At 41.2% G+C, this 16916-nt stretch overlaps 1 protein-coding gene across 19 annotated transcripts in view; it reads right to left on the bottom strand.

Annotated features, from left to right (window-relative positions):
- The window catches only part of CaMKII (Calcium/calmodulin-dependent protein kinase II), a 391068-nt gene that overhangs the window by 190207 nt on the left and 183945 nt on the right, over positions 1-16916 (bottom strand). For 8 of the 19 annotated variants that reach the window (XM_071686261.1, XM_071686265.1, XM_071686269.1 and 5 more), the window contains 4 exons: positions 12636-12730; positions 12265-12387; positions 11694-11777; positions 912-972 (listed from right to left, as the gene is read on the bottom strand). In XM_071686261.1, the coding sequence (XP_071542362.1) occupies positions 912-972; positions 11694-11777; positions 12265-12387; positions 12636-12730 (363 nt within the window). Of the gene's footprint in view, positions 1-911; positions 973-1717; positions 1764-11693; positions 11778-12264; positions 12388-12635; positions 12731-16916 lie in introns of all 19 variants that reach the window. The other 11 variants (XM_071686262.1, XM_071686272.1, XM_071686267.1 and 8 more) reach the window with 2 other exon arrangements.

Raw genomic sequence — 16916 nt, 5'->3', positions numbered from 1 at the left:
GAAGAGTATTCTGAATACAATAATTAAGTCTAATTAATTACTGATATCTTTGTTTCTGTTTTTACATGGAGAGGTACTGATAATTGATTATTCTTTAATATGATTTTGGGTGAGTGAGAAATAGTAAGTACTCTACTGTAAATGATATTCATGTATGAATTGTGTCCTATCTTTAGATCTCTCAGTTTTTGCAAAATATTTGTAGAAGATACTGTGCACCAGTCATCAGTCATTCAATTTTAGTTAAATTCATATAGTAGTAACATAAACAAACTAAAAGTAAATGCTCTCCCATTCATTCAGGCTTGCCTCTGCAATGTCCTTTCATATTGGTGCTGAAGTATTGAAACCTTGATGGGTTAGGAGTTTGTGCCTAAGATGACATTGCACTTGAAGCATGAACACAAGGGTTTCTCTCTATTTTCTACTGTAGAGGCCATGAATAACATGACCATAAGCCATTAGGGCAGATACACTGATAATTCACAGTTTGACAAAGATCATGACCCAAAGGAGTGCAAAAATCTTATGTAAGGAGTGCTTATGCCATGGGCCCCTGATCCTCCCTCTAACCAGTCAGGCAAAGAGTTATGTGGTCCGTAAAACAAAATACATGTGGACTCTAAGTGCTATGGCATTTCTTATTTTGCCAATAGATTAATATAAACTTTTATAAAATTCACATAAGTGAAAATTTCTTATTGATACAAGAGGACCACATTTGCCCTTCCCATCCCAAACCAAGTGCCATAGTAGTTTATCAGATACTAGTAATTCTGTGACAGGAATGTGTAGCACTGTTTTGGGGTGAGTAAATGGGAATACCTATACTGGGGAAGGGGAACCTGAAGCCAGTCAGTTTGGGGGAGGGGGTAGGGTTTCACTGCCGCCTAAATGGGATGCCCACTTACCCTGTGCTTCGTACTTACTGGAGAAGTTGCGAGTCGCCAGCATTGTCGTCAGGATCGCACCCTGCAACACGGCAACCAACGGTAAGGGCTTGGACAGGAACAGGAGGATAAGGAGTAGGAGGGCAGAGAGACACAGGAAGAAGTGTTAAGGATAAAATAATCATGAAAATTATGAAGCATTACTTAATAAGGACAAGGGAATATAGGTTACTAATGAGGAAGTAAAGTGAACAAAACTAGAATGAGAAAAAAATATCATAAGTTTAATGCAAATGATAGAGGAAGACAGGTTGGAAGGTAAATCAAAAGTCATCAGCATCAGACATTAGGAATCAGGGAAAGAGGGTGAGGATCAAGGTAAGGATGCAGGTATGGACATTGTTGGCTGTAGACCAGGTACCCAAGATCGCAGACGGAGCAGAAGAGGTCAGTAGAACAAAATAAAGCATCACACGTGTTAAAAAGTAGTAAAGATAAAAGACAAACCGTGATATGTAACAAAATACGAAATAAGATGAGCCAATCTTGAATATTAACCCTGTTTATCCCTATTAAAACATACCCAAAGATAACTGTGGATATACAGGTTTACTATTCAGTTGGTCTTATCTGTTCAATCCTGTATAAATCAAACAGGTGACTACATAAGCGCAGATCCAGCAGCAGCCTGTAAACCCAGAATTGGAAAAGATGAAGATGGGAATGATAATATTCAGGAACAAAGTTAAGGCAGAGAAAAATTGGAGAGATGTTAATAAAAAGGTACAAACTTGGAAAATCTTATACAAGCATTCCCACAGACTTACTAGAGAAGTTGCACGCAGTGGCAAGCATGGTCGTCAGGATGGCGCCCTGTAATGAGGCCACACCAGATCATGAACCAAAGTTACAAGGCTAAAGAAAGCAAAGATAAAGAACACCAACTTGGGAAGAATGAAGAGAGATAGGCAAAGAACGATTCAACAGTACCTCAGAGTTAGTGAAACATTATGATTTTAATATAAAATGCCCTAAAACTTTTTATTCTATCATAATGAAACTGTCAATATTACAAATGCATATATAAAAGTTGTTCAAAAAAATCCCTCTATCTGAAACATATGCACCCCTTGGTTGTATGAACCAGTTAAATAACACCCTTTTCCAAAAGAAATGGAAGTCAGTCAGATATCATATCAAAACTATAATGCTCATGATCAGTAACTTCCATAACAATGCTGACATAAGATCTATTAAATATGAATGTGATCCAGTGATATCTGACTTTTGTTGTTTGCTGAATATGAATCTCACTTACAAAAGTAGCAATGTAATACATACACCACTTTTCTCTGCTGTATCTCAGCAACAGACAGACCTCTATCATAAGAATCAAGCTGCCCAAGGGTTTATAAAATATTTTACAAATCCAACTGACTCATGAATTTTTCATTATAGCATGTCTAATTTTAGCTGTAACTGATGTTTTCAGTGATATCAAGAAATTCTCATATAATCTATGATGAAATTCTACACAATATGACTAGAAAATCTAGTGAAAACACCATTTCTGTTGATTAAAGGAAATTCACAAAATATCATAATGATATAGTATCCTTAATTTCAATTGTTACCTACAACTACCTTCAACTGACATACTGGGAAGCTATTTCCTCCTTCCTACTGTTACTGTTGATATCTCTGCACATTTCAATTCATAAAAAAAAAAAAAAATTACATCCACCTATCATCATATGATAGTCACAAGTCCTGCCTTACAAAAACTGCCATATTTCAAGCTGCCTTTCATTTTCACAATTATAAAATAGATAATTGTCCATATGCCTGAATTATGTGCCTGAGACATATTCAACAATCAGCCTCTTAGTGATCATTCTTAAAGAGAATGTGTATAACATACTTCCTCAAAAAATATGACTGCAATTAAAAAAGCTGTTCTGTGCAATGTTTATTAAGCCATTCTAATTGATAACATAGATATCTGTGGTTAGTTAAATAATGACAGCATCAGTGAAAGACTATGATATCAATGTGCGCAACAAATACTAATCTGCTAAAAATAAGGGCTCAGTTTAACAAACAAATAATACAGTAAGAAAAACTCCTACGTATAGTTTTCATTCAATCAATGCATAATATGATTAACATATTCTATATATAAATATCACCAAAATCTTAAAGTTAACCAAGAAAAAGATGTTTTTCACTAGTGTGTGTATTACTTTCTTTTTACTTCCTACCCCAGGCATCCCTTTTTATCCTTATGAGGCTCCTGTAGTACAAAAAGAAGCTGGCAATATCCACTGGCTGGAACCACAGGCCATAAAATATTGTGATGGTATGTACTTCAATGTGCAGAAAGTGTAGGACAACTGAGTAGCAAGTGCTCAGTGTCATATTCATGGTAGTTGCATCAAAGGTATGAAAAGTCTTGAGATAAGATGAAATGGCATTTGTCGTGTAGTAGTAGTGATCAGTGTATCAGGGGTGTGTGATGTCTCCATGGTTGTTTAATTTGTTTATGGATGGGGTTGTTAGGGAGGTGAATGCAAGAGTTTTGGAAAGAGGGGCAAGTATGAAGTCTGCTGGGGATGAGAGAGCTTGGGAAGTGAGTCAGTTGTTGTTCGCTGATGATACAGCGCTGGTGGCTGATTCATGTGAGAAACTGCAGAAGCTGGTGACTGAGTTTGGTAAAGTGTGTGAAATAAGAAAGTTAAAAGTAAATGTGAATAAGAGCAAGGTTATTAGGTACAGTAGGGTTGAGGGTCAAGTCAATTGGGAGGTAAGTTTGAATGGAGAAAAACTGGAGGAAGTAAAGTGTTTTAGATATCTGGGAGTGGATCTGGCAGCGGATGGAACCATGGAAGCGGAAGTGGATCATAGGGTGGGGGAGGGGGCGAAAATCCTGGGAGCCTTGAAGAATGTGTGGAAGTCGAGAACATTATCTCGGAAAGCAAAAATGGGTATGTTTGAAGGAATAGTGGTTCCAACAATGTTGTATGGTTGCGAGGCGTGGGCTATGGATAGAGTTGTGCGCAGGAGGATGGATGTGCTGGAAATGAGATGTTTGAGGACAATGTGTGGTGTGAGGTGGTTTGATCGAGTAAGTAACGTAAGGGTAAGAGAGATGTGTGGAAATAAAAAGAGCGTGGTTGAGAGAGCAGAAGAGGGTATTTTGAATGGTTTGGGCACATGAAGAGAATGAGTGAGGAAAGATTGACCAAGAGGATATATGTGTCGGAGGTGGAGGGAACGAGGAGAAGTGGGAGACCAAATTGGAGGTGGAAAGATGGAGTGAAAAAGATTTTGTGTGATCGGGGCCTGAACATGCAGGAGGGTGAAAGGAGGGCAAGGAATAGAGTGAATTGGATCGATGTGGTATACCGGGGTTGACGTGCTGTCAGTGGATTGAATCAGGGCATGTGAAGTGTCTGGGGTAAACCATGGAAAGCTGTGTAGGTATGTACATTTGCGTGTGTGAATGTATGTATATACATGTGTATGGGGGTGGGTTGGGCCATTTCTTTAGTCTGTTTCCTTGCGCTACCTTGCAAACGCGAGACAGACTTCATAATTGCCCCTCTTTCCAAAACTCTTGCATTCACCTCCCTTACAACCCCATCCATAAACAAATTAAACAACCATGGAGACATCACATACCCCTGCCGCAAACCTACATTCACTGAGAACCAATCACTTTCCTCTCTTCCTACACATACACATGCCTTACATCCTTGATAAAAACTTTTCACTGCTTCTAGCAACTTGCCTCCCACACCATATATTCTTAATACCTTCCACAGAGCATCTCTATCAACTCTATCATATGCCTTCTCCAGATCCATAAATGCTACATACAAATCCATTTGCTTTTCTAAGTATTTCTCACATACATTCTTCAAAGCAAACACCTGATCCACACATCCTCTACCACTTCTGAAACCACACTGCTCCTCCCCAATCTGATGCTCTGTACATGCCTTCACCCTCTCAATCAATACCCTCCCATATAATTTACCAGGAATACTCCACAAACTTATACCTCTGTAATTTGAGCACTCACTCTTAACCCCTTTGCCTTTGTACAATGGCACTATGCACGCATTCCGCCAATCCTCAGACACCTCACCATGAGTCATACATACATTAAATAACCTTACCAACCAGTCAATAATACAGTCACCCCCTTTTTTAATAAATTCCACTGCAATACCATCCAAACCTGCTGCCTTGCTGGCTTTCATCTTCCGCAAAGCTTTTACTACCTCTTCTCTGTTTACCAAATCATTTTCCCTAACCCTCTCACTTTGCACACCACCTCGACCAAAACACCCTACATCTGCCACTCTATCATCAAACACATTCAACAAACCTTTAAAATACTCACTCCATCTCCTTCTCACATCACCACTACTTTTTATCACCTCCCCATTTGCGCCCTTCACTGAAGTTCCCATTTGCTCCCTTGTCTTACGCACTTTATTTACCTCCTTCCAGAACATCTTTTTATTCTCCCTAAAATTTAATGATACTCTCTCACCCAAACTCTCATTTGCCCTCTTTTTCACCTCTTGCACCTTTCTCTTGACCTCCTGTCTCTTTCTTTTATACATCTCCCACTCAATTGCATTTTTTCCCTGCAAAAATCGTCCAAATGCCTCGCTCTTCTCTTTCACTAATAATCTTACTTCTTCATTCCACCACTCACTACCCTTTCTAATCAACCCACCTCCCACTCTTCTCATGCCACAAGCATCTTTTGCGCAATCCATCACTGATTCCCTAAATACATCCCATTCCTCCCCCACTCCCCTTACTTCCATTGTTCTCACCTTTTTCCATTCTGTACTCAGTCTCTCCTGGTAATTCCTCACACAAGTCTCTTTCCCAAGCTCACTTACTCTCACCACCCTCTTCACCCCAACATTCACTCTTCTTTTCTGAAAACCCATACAAATCTTCACCTTAGCCTCCACAAGATAATGATCAGACATCCCTCCAGTTGCACCTCTGAGCACATTAACATCCAAAAGTCTCTCTTTCGCGCGCCTGTCAATTAACACGTAATCCAATAATGCTCTCTGGCCATCTCTCCTACTTACATACGTATACTTATGTATATCTCGCTTTTTAAACCAGGTATTCCCAATCACCAGTCCTTTTTCAGCACATAAATCTACAAGCTCTTCACCATTTCCATTTACAACACTGAACACCCCATGTATACCAATTATTCCCTCAACTGCCACATTACTCACCTTTGCATTCAAATCACCCATCACTATAACCCGGTCTCATGCATCAAAACCACTAACACACTCATTCAGCTGCTCCCAAAACACTTGCCTCTCACATATATATATATATATATATATATATATATATATATATATATATATATAAAGTTTTTATCGAGGATGTAAGGCATGTGTACGTGTAGGAAGAGAGGAAAGTGATTGGTTCTCAGTGAATGTAGGTTTGCGACAGGGGTGTGTGATGTCTCCATGGTTGTTTAATTTGTTTATGGATGGGGTTGTTAGGGAGGTAAATGCAAGAGTTTTGGAAAGAGGGGCAAGTATGAAGTCTGTTGGGGATGAGAGAGCTTGGGAAGTGAGTCAGTTGTTGTTCGCTGATGATACAGCGCTGGTGGCTGATTCATGTGAGAAACTGCAGAAGCTGGTGACTGAGTTTGGTAAAGTGTGTGGAAGAAGAAAGTTGAGAGTGAATGTGAATAAGAGCAAGGTTATTAGGTACAGTAGGGTTGAGGGTCAAGTCAATTGGGAGGTGAGTTTGAATGGAGAAAAACTGGAGGAAGTGAAGTGTTTTAGATATCTGGGAGTGGATCTGGCAGCGGATGGAACCATGGAAGCGGAAGTGGATCATAGGGTGGGGGAGGGGGCGAAAATTCTGGGGGCCTTGAAGAATGTGTGGAAGTCGAGAACATTATCTCGGAAAGCAAAAATGGGTATGTTTGAAGGAATAGTGGTTCCAACAATGTTGTATGGTTGCGAGGCGTGGGCTATGGATAGAGTTGTGCGCAGGAGGATGAATGTGCTGGAAATGAGATGTTTGAGGACAATGTGTGGTGTGAGGTGGTTTGATCGAGTGAGTAACGTAAGGGTAAGAGAGATGTGTGGAAATAAAAAGAGCGTGGTTGAGAGAGCAGAAGAGGGTGTTTTGAAGTGGTTTGGGCACATGGAGAGGATGAGTGAGGAAAGATTGACCAAGAGGATATATGTGTCGGAGGTGGAGGGAGCAAGGAGAAGAGGGAGACCAAATTGGAGGTGGAAAGATGGAGTGAAAAAGATTTTGTGTGATCGGGGCCTGAACATGCAGGAGGGTGAAAGGAGGGCAAGGAATAGAGTGAATTGGAGCGATGTGGTATACCGGGGTTGACGTGCTGTCAGTGGATTGAATCAAGGCATGTGAAGCGTCTGGGGTAAACCATGGAAAGCTGTGTAGGTATGTGTATTTGCGTGTGTGGACATGTGTATATGCATGTGTGTGGGGGGGGGTTGGGCCATTTCTTTCGTCTGTTTCCTTGCGCTACCTCGCAAACGCGGGAGACAGCGACAAAGTATAAAAAAATAAAAAAATAAAAAATATATATATATATATATATATATATATATATATATGTATATACATTAATTATTATTTTTCTTATTTTGCTTTGTCGCTGTCTCCCATGTTTGCGAGGCAGCGCAAGGAAACAGAGGAAAAAAATGGCCCAACCCACCCCCATACACATGTATATACATACGCGTCCACACACGCAAATATACATACCCATACATCTCAATGTACACATATATATACACACACAGACACATACATATATACACATGCACACAATTCACACTGTCTGCCTTTATTCATTCCCATCGCCACCTCGCCACACATGGAATAACATCCCCCTCCCCCCTCATGTGTGCGAGGTAGCGCTAGGAAAAGACAACAAATGCCCCATTCGTTCACACTCAGTCTCTAGGTGTCATGCAATAATGCCTGAAACCACAGCTCCCTTTCCACATCCAGGCCCCACAGAACTTTCCATGGTTTACCCCAGACGCTTCCCGTGCCCTGGTTCAATCCATTGACAGCAAGTCGACCCTGGTATACCACATCGTTCCAATTCACTCTATTCCTTGCACACCTTTCACCCTCCTGCATGTTCAGGCTCCGATCGCTCAAAATCTTTTTCACTCCATCTTTCCACCTCCAATTTGGTCTCCCACTTCTCCTCGTTCCCTCCACCTCTGACACATATATCCTCTTGGTCAATCTTTCCTCACTCATTCTCTCCATGTGACCAAACCATCTCAATCCACCCTCTTCTGCTCTCTCAACCACACTCTTTTTATTACAACACATCTCTCGTATCCTATTATTACTTACTCGATCAAACCACCTCACACCACATATTGTCCTCAAACATCTCATTTCCAGCACATCCAACCTCCTCCGCACAACTGTATCCATAGCCCATGCCTCACAACCATATAACATTGTTGGAACCTCTATTCTTTCAAACATACCCATTTTTGCTTTCTGAGATAATGTTCTCGACTTTCACATATTCTTCAACGCTTCCAGAACTTTCGCCCCCTCCCCCACGCTATGATTCACTTCCGCTTCCATGGTTCCATCCGCTGCTAAATCCACTTCCAGATATCTAAAACACTTCACTTCCTCCAGTTTATCTCCATTCAAACTTACCTCCTAAATGAATTGTCCCTCAACCCTACTGTACCTAATAACATTGCTTTTATTCACATTTACTCTCAGCTTTCTTCTTTCACACACTTTCCTTAACTCAGTCACCAGCTTCTGCAGTTTCTCACTCGAATCAGCCACCAGCACTGTATTATCAGCGAACAACAACTGACTCACTTCCCAAGTTCTCTCATCCACAACAGACTGCATACTTGCCCCTCCTAAAACTCTTGCATTCACCTCCCTAACAACCCCATCCATAAACAAATTAAACAATCATGGAGACATCACACACCCCTGCTGCAAACCTACATTCACTGAGAACCAATCACTTTCCTCTTTTCCTACACGTACACATGCCTAATATCCTCGATAAAAATCTTTTCACTGCTCTTAACAACTTGCCTCCCACACCATATATTCTTAATACCTTCCACAGAGCATCTCTATCAACTCTATCATATGCCTTCTCCAGATCCATAAATGCTACATACAAATCCATTTGCTTTTCTAAGTATTTCTCACATACATTCTTCAAAGCAAACACCTGATCCACACATCCTCTACCACTTCTGAAACCACACTGCTCTTCCCCAATCTGATGCTCTGTACATGCCTTCACCCTCTCAATCAATACCCTCCCATATAATTTACCAGGAATATTCAACAAACTTATACCTCTGTAATTTGAGCACTCACTCTTATCCCCTTTGCCTTTGTACAATGGCACTATGCACGCATTCCGCCAATCCTCAGGCACCTCACCAGGAGTCATACATACATTAAATAACCTTACCAACCAGTCAATAATACAGTCACCCCCTTTTTTCATAAATTCCACTGCAATACCATCCAAACCTGCTGCCTTGCCGGCTTTCATCTTCCGCAAAGCTTTTACTACCTCTTCTCTGTTTACCAAATCATTTTCCCTAACCCTCTCACTTTGCACACCACCTCGACCAAAACACCCTATATCTGCCACTCTATCATCAAACACATTCAACAAACCTTCAAAATACTCACTCCATCTCCTTCTCACATCACCACTACTTGTTATCACCTCCCCATTTGCGCCCTTCACTGATGTTTTGCTCCCTTGTCTTACGCACTTTATTTACCTCCTTCCAGCGGATGGAACCATGGAAGCGGAAGTGGATCATAGGGTGGGGGAGGGGGCGAAAATTCTGGGAGCCTTGAAGAATGTGTGGAAGTCGAGAACATTATCTCGGAAAGCAAAAATGGGTATGTTTGAAGGAATAGTGGTTCCAACAATGTTGTATGGTTGCGAGGCGTGGACTATGGATAGAGTTGTGCGCAGGAGGATGGATGTGCTGGAAATGAGATGTTTGAGGACAATGTGTGGTGTGAGGTGGTTTGATCGAGTAAGTAATGTAAGGGTAAGAGAGATGTGTGGAAATAAAAAGAGCATGGTTGAGAGAGCAGAAGAGGGTGTTTTGAAATGGTTTGGTCACATGGAGAGAATGAGTGAGGAAAGATTGACCAAGAGGATATATGTGTCGGAGGTGGAGGGAACGAGGAGAAGAGGGAGACCAAATTGGAGGTGGAAAGATGGAGTGAAAAAGATTTTGTGTGATCGGGGCCTGAACATGCAGGAGGGTGAAAGGAGGGCAAAGAATAGAGTGAATTGGAGTGATGTGGTATACCGGGGTTGACGTGCTGTCAGTGGATTGAATCAAGGCATGTGTATGGGGGTGGGTTGGGCCATTTCTTTCGTCTGTTTCCTTGCGCTACCTCGCAAACGCGGGAGACAGCGACAAAGCAAAAAAAAAAGAAAAAAAAATATATATATATATATATATATATATATATATATATATATATATATATATATATATATATATATATTTATATATATTTTTTTTTTGCTTTGTCGCTGTCTCCCGCGTTTGCGAGGTAGCGCAAGGAAACAGACGAAAGAAATGGCCCAACCCACCCCCATACACATGTATATACACACACGTCCACACACGCAAATATACATACCTATACATCTCAATGTACACATATATATACACACACAGACACATACATATATACCCATGCACACAATTCACACTGTCTGCCTTTATTCATTCCCATCGCCACCTCGCCACACATGGAATACCATCCCCCTCCCCCCTCATGTGTGTGGGGTAGCGCTAGGAAAAGACAACAAAGGCCTCATTCATTCACACTCAGTCTCTAGCTATCATGCAATAATGCCCGAAACCATAGCTCCCTTTCCACATCCAGGCCCCACACAGCCTTCCATGGTTTACCCCAGACGCTTCACATGCCCTGATTCAATCCACTGACAGCACGTCAACCCCGGTATACCACATCGATCCAATTCACTCTATTCCTTTCCTGCCTTTCACCCTCCTGCATGTTCAGGCCCCAATCACTCAAAATCTTTTTCACTCCATCTTTCCACCTCCAATTTGGTCTCCCACTTCTCCTCGTTCCCTCCACCTCCGACACATATATCCTCTTGGTCAATCTTTCCTCACTCATTCTCTCCATGTGCCCAAACCATTTCAAAACACCCTCTTCTGCTCTCTCAACCAAGCTCTTTTTATTTCCACACATCTCTCTTACCCTTACATTACTTATATTCCCTGGGGATAGGGGAGAAAGAATACTTCCCACGTATTCCCTGCGTGTCGTGGAAGGCGACTAAAAGGGAAGGGAGCGGGGGGGCTGGAAATCCTCCCCTCTTTTTTTTTTTTTTTTTCCAAAGGAAGGAACAGAGAAGGGGGCTGGATGAGGATGTTTCCTCAGAGGCCCAGTCCTCTGTTCTTAACGCTACCTCGCTGACGTGGGAAATGGCGAAAAGTATGAAAAAAGAAATATATATATATATATGATGTGTGAATGTGTAACCCTGCATGAATGCTAATTTTACAGACCCTAAACCGTGTCTAAAACCATTCAGATAGAGGCAATGTCATACTCCTGAATAATCAGTTCAACCTGAGGTTAATCAAATTAATTAATTCAAACAAGATACTAAAAGTTTCCACTATTTCTGTAAAGTAAAAAATGTAATCCAAGAAGTGAACTGACCTTGAGCTTTCTTCTAGCGTTGAACTTTCTCAAACAGTCAACAGTCTCCTGCCTGTGTACTACGCTGGCCACGCGTTCACGTTGCTGCAAAGAGTTAAAGTCTTATCTCAAGCGTCTGATTCACACACTTCATATAAACCTGACTGTATGATGACAAGTTATGTTCAATATTCCCTGAAAACTGAAGCTAAAATATCTTATTTACTGGATGATTTATTAAATCTTCTTTTCTAACTCACATGACTGATGAAATGTGCTGTTCACTGTGACATCCCCAAACAAGATGGTTAATCTTTAATTCAATAGATAAAACATCTTTTGCAATAACCTTTATTCTATGATGGCAACACTTTCCCTTCACTTTTCACTACCATTAAAAACACAGAATTTGAAAAGAAGCCTAATCTATTGAGAATCAAATATAATTCAGCACCTGTGTTTCACATATTCATAAATCACATATATCTAAAGATAATTTTTTTCTCTATGTCACTTGCAGCATAAAACCAATGTATGAAGTTGAGAAATTCAAGCTGACTGAAAGACTCTGAAACAGATGTAAGGAACATACACAGATCCATGGATGCTTTAGTGCTTCACCGGCTGTGATGCGTTTGGCAGGATTGACAGTCAACATGGAATTGATGAGGTTTTTTGCTTCTGGTGTTACTGTGTCCCACTCTGGTGATGGATACTGAAGAAGAATTCATTTTATATAAATCTCCAATATTTGGAAAAAATTGGGTTTCAATCAATCAATTGAGTTCAATCAAAGAATTATCCTGGATATTACATATTTTCATAGAAGATTAGAATTCCTGAGTTCAATCAAAGAATTATCATGGAAATTTCATGTTCTCAATGTTATGAAAGGGTAAGCATCTTAAAAAAAAATATTTCCCTTTAGAACTTAATGAGATTAAAAACAAAAACATGACTCACATCATATGCTCCAGCTTTGATCTGGGCATACAACCTATGCTGGTCTTCATCCCAGAAGGGTGGGTAACCCACCAGGAGGATGTAAAGGATTACACCTGTGGAGACAGCCAAATATCAATAAACGATAAAAATGAGGAAAATGGCTTTAAAACACAACAAAGTACTAAATGGATCAAAGATATTGAATAAGCTCCCTAAGATTTATCTTTTCATGATCTAGCATTTCATTGTTAATCACAATTACACAAAAATAAACAAAGCATTTATTAAATAAAAACAAACATATCTTCAATTCAAGCTGCTAAATTGATAATCTTCATCTCAGCAATAATGGCCTACTTGGAATGAAATGTCACAGTATACTACAAAGCCACATTCTATTTACAAGTAATACTCTCTCTTCGTCACACTGGTATCAACACGCGCACACACACACACACACACACACACACACACATATGTAATGAAATGGCAATCAAGTATGAATATGGTGTAATGCTGTTCCCTGTGGGGCAGGATAGCACAAGGAATGGATGAAGGCAAGCAAGTATAAATACGTACATGTGTATATGTCTCTGTATGTGTATGTATATATATATATATATATATATATATATATATATTTTTTTTTTCTTTTTTTTTGCTGTCTCCCGCGTTTGCGAGGTAGCGCAAGGAAACAGACGAAAGAAATGGCCCAACCCACCCCCATACACATGTATATACATACGTCCACACACGCAAATATACATACCTACACAGCTTTCCATGGTTTACCCCAGACGCTTCACATGCCCTGATTCAATCCACTGACAGCATGTCAACCCCGGTATACCACATCGATCCAATTCACTCTATTCCGTGCCCGCCTTTCACCCTCCTGCATGTTCAGGCCCTGATCACTCAAAATTTTTTTCACTCCATCTTTCCACCTCCAATTTGGTCTCCCACTTCTCCTCGTTCCCTCCACCTCCAACACATATATCCTCTTGGTCAATCTTTCCTCACTCATTCTCTCCATGTGCCCAAACCATTTCAAAACACCCTTTTCTGCTCTCTCAACCACGCTCTTTTTATTTCCACACATCTCTCTTACCCTTACACTACTTACTCGATCAAACCACCTCACACCACACATTGTCCTCAAACATCTCATTTCCGGCACATCCACCCTCCTGCGCACACCTCTGTCCATAGCCCACGCCTCGCAACCATACAACATTGTTGGAACCACTATTCCTTCAAACATACCCATTTTTGCTTTCCGAGATAATGTTCTCGACTTCCACACATTCTTCAAGGCTCCCAGGACTTTCGCCCCCTCCCCCACCCTATGATTCATTTCCGCTTCAATGGTTCCATCCACTGCCAGATCCACTCCCAGATATCTAAAACACTTTACTTCCTCCACTTTTTTCTCCATTCAAACTTACCTCCCAATTGACTTGACCCTCAACCCTACTGTACCTAATAACCTTGCTCTTATTCACATTTACTCTTAACTTTCTTCTTTCGCACACTTTACCAAACTCAGTCACCAGCTCCTGCAGTTTCTCACATGAATCAGCCACCAGCGCTGTATCATCAGCGAACAACAACTGACTCACTTCCCAAGCTCTCTCATCCACAAAATACTTCATTTTTGCCCCTCTTTCCAAAACTCTTGCATTCACCTCCCTAACAACCCCATCCATAAACAAATTAAACAACCATGGAGACATCACACACCCCTGCCGCAAACCTACATTCACTGACAACCAATCACTTTCCTCTCTTCCTACACGTACACATGCCTTACATCCTCGATAAAAACTTTTCACTGCTTCTATCAACTTGCCACCCACACCATATATTCTTAATACCTTCCACAGAGCATCTCTATCAACTCTATCATATGCCTTCTCCAGATCCATAAATGCTACATACAAATCCATTTGCTTTTCTAGGTATTTCTCACATACATTCTTCAAAGCAAACACCTGATCCACACATCCTCTACCACTTCTGAAACCACACTGCTCTTCCCCAATCTGATGCTCTGTACATGCCTTCACCCTCTCAATCAATACCCTCCCATAAAATTTACCAGGAATACTCAACAAACTTATACCTCTGTAATTTGAGCACTCACTCTTATCCCCTCTGCCTTTGTACAATGGCACTATGCATGCATTCAGCCAATCCTCAGGCACCTCACCATGATTCATACATACATTAAATAACCTTACCAACCAGTCAACAATACAGTCACCCCCTTTCTTAATAAATTCCACTGCAATACTATCCAAACTGCCTTGCCGGCTTTCATCTTCCGCAAAGCTTTTACTACCTCTTCTCTGTTTACCGAATCATTTTCCCTAACCCTCTCACTTTGCACACCACCTCGACCAAAACACCCTATATCTGCCACTCTATCATCAAACACATTCAACAAACCTTCAAAATACTCACACCATCTCCTTCTCACATCACCACTACTTGTTATCACCTCCCCATTAGCGCCCTTCACTGAAGTTCCCAGTTGCTCCCTTGTCTTACGCACTTTATTTACCTCCTTCCAGAACATCTTTTTATTCTCCCTAAAATTTAATGATACTCTCTCACCCAAACTCTCATTTGCCCTCTTTTTCACCTCTTGCACCTTTCTCTTGACCTCCTGTCTCTTTCTTTTATACATCTCCCACTCAATTGCATTTTTTCCCTGCAAAAATCATCCAAATGCCTCTCTCTTCTCTTTCACTAATAATCTTACTTCTTCATCCCACCACTCACTACCCTTTCTAATCAACCCACCTCCCACGCTTCTCATGCCACAAGCATCTTTTGCGCAATCCATCACTGATTCCCTAAATACATCCCATTCCTCCCCCACTCCCCTTACTTCCATTGTTCTCACCTTTTTCCATTCTGTACTCAGTCTCTCCTGGTACTTCTTCACACAAGTCTCCTTCCCAAGCTCACGTACTCTCACCACCCTCTTCACCCCAACATTCACTCTTCTTTTCTGAAAACCCATACAAATCTTCACCTTAGCCTCCACAAGATAATGATCAGACATCCCTCCAGTTGCACCTCTCAGCACATTTACATCCAAAAGTCTCTCTTTCGCGTGCCTGTCAATTAACATGTAATCCAATAACGCTCTCTGGCCATCTCTCCTACTTACATACGTATACTTATGTATATCTTGCTTTTTAAACCAGGTATTCCCAATCACCAGTCCTTTTTCAGCACATAAATCTACAAGCTCTTCACCATTTCCATTTACAACACTGAACACCCCATGTATACCAATTATTCCCTCAACTGCCACATTACTCACCTTTGCATTCAAATCACCCATCACTATAACCCGGTCTCGTGCATCAAAACCACTAACACACTCATTCAGCTGCTCCCAAAACACTTGCCTCTCATGATCTTTCTTCTCATGCCCAGGTGCATATGCACCAATAATCACCCATCTCTCTCCATCAACTTTCAGTTTTACCCATATTAATCGAGAATTTACTTTCTTACATTCTATCACATACTCCCACAACTCCTGTTTCAGGAGTACTGCTACTCCTTTCCTTGCTCTTGTCCTCTCACTAACCCCTGGCTTTACTCCAAAGACATTCCCAAACCACTCTTCCCCTTTACCCTTGAGCTTCGTTTCACTCAGAGCCAAAACATCCAGGTTCCTTTCCTCAAACATACTACCTATCTCTCCTTTTTTCACATCTTGGTTACATCCACACACATTTAGACACCCCAACCTGAGTCTACGAGGAGGATGAGCACTCCCTGCGTGACTCCTTCTGTTTCCCATTTTTTTTCCCATGGTTTGATCGAGTGAGTAACGTAAGGGTAAGAGAGATGTGTGAAAATAAAAAGAGCATGGTTGAGAGAGCAGAAGAGGGTGTTTTGAAGTGGTTTGGGCACATGGAGAGGATGAGTGAGGAAAGATTGACCAAGAGGATATATGTGTCGGAGGTGGAGGGAACAAGGAGAAGAGGGAGACCAAATTGGAGGTGGAAAGATGGAGTGAAAAAGATTTTGTGTGATTGGGGCCTGAACATGCAGGAGGGTGAAAGGAGGGCAAGGAATAGAGTGAACTGGAGCGATGTGGTATACCGGGGTTGACGTGCTGTCAGTGGATTGAAGCAGGGCATGTGAAGCGTCTGGGGTAAACCATGGAAAACTGTGTAGGTATGTACATTTGCGTGTGTGGACGTATGTATATACATGTGTATGGGGGGGGGGTTGGGCCATTTCTTTCGTCTGTTTCCTTGCGCTACCTCG

This window comes from Panulirus ornatus, chromosome 42 (genome assembly GCF_036320965.1).
Source record: "Panulirus ornatus isolate Po-2019 chromosome 42, ASM3632096v1, whole genome shotgun sequence".
NCBI lineage: Eukaryota > Metazoa > Arthropoda > Malacostraca > Decapoda > Palinuridae > Panulirus > Panulirus ornatus.
Note: the sequence above shows the minus strand (reverse complement) of the source record. Positions and strands in the feature narration are given on the sequence as shown.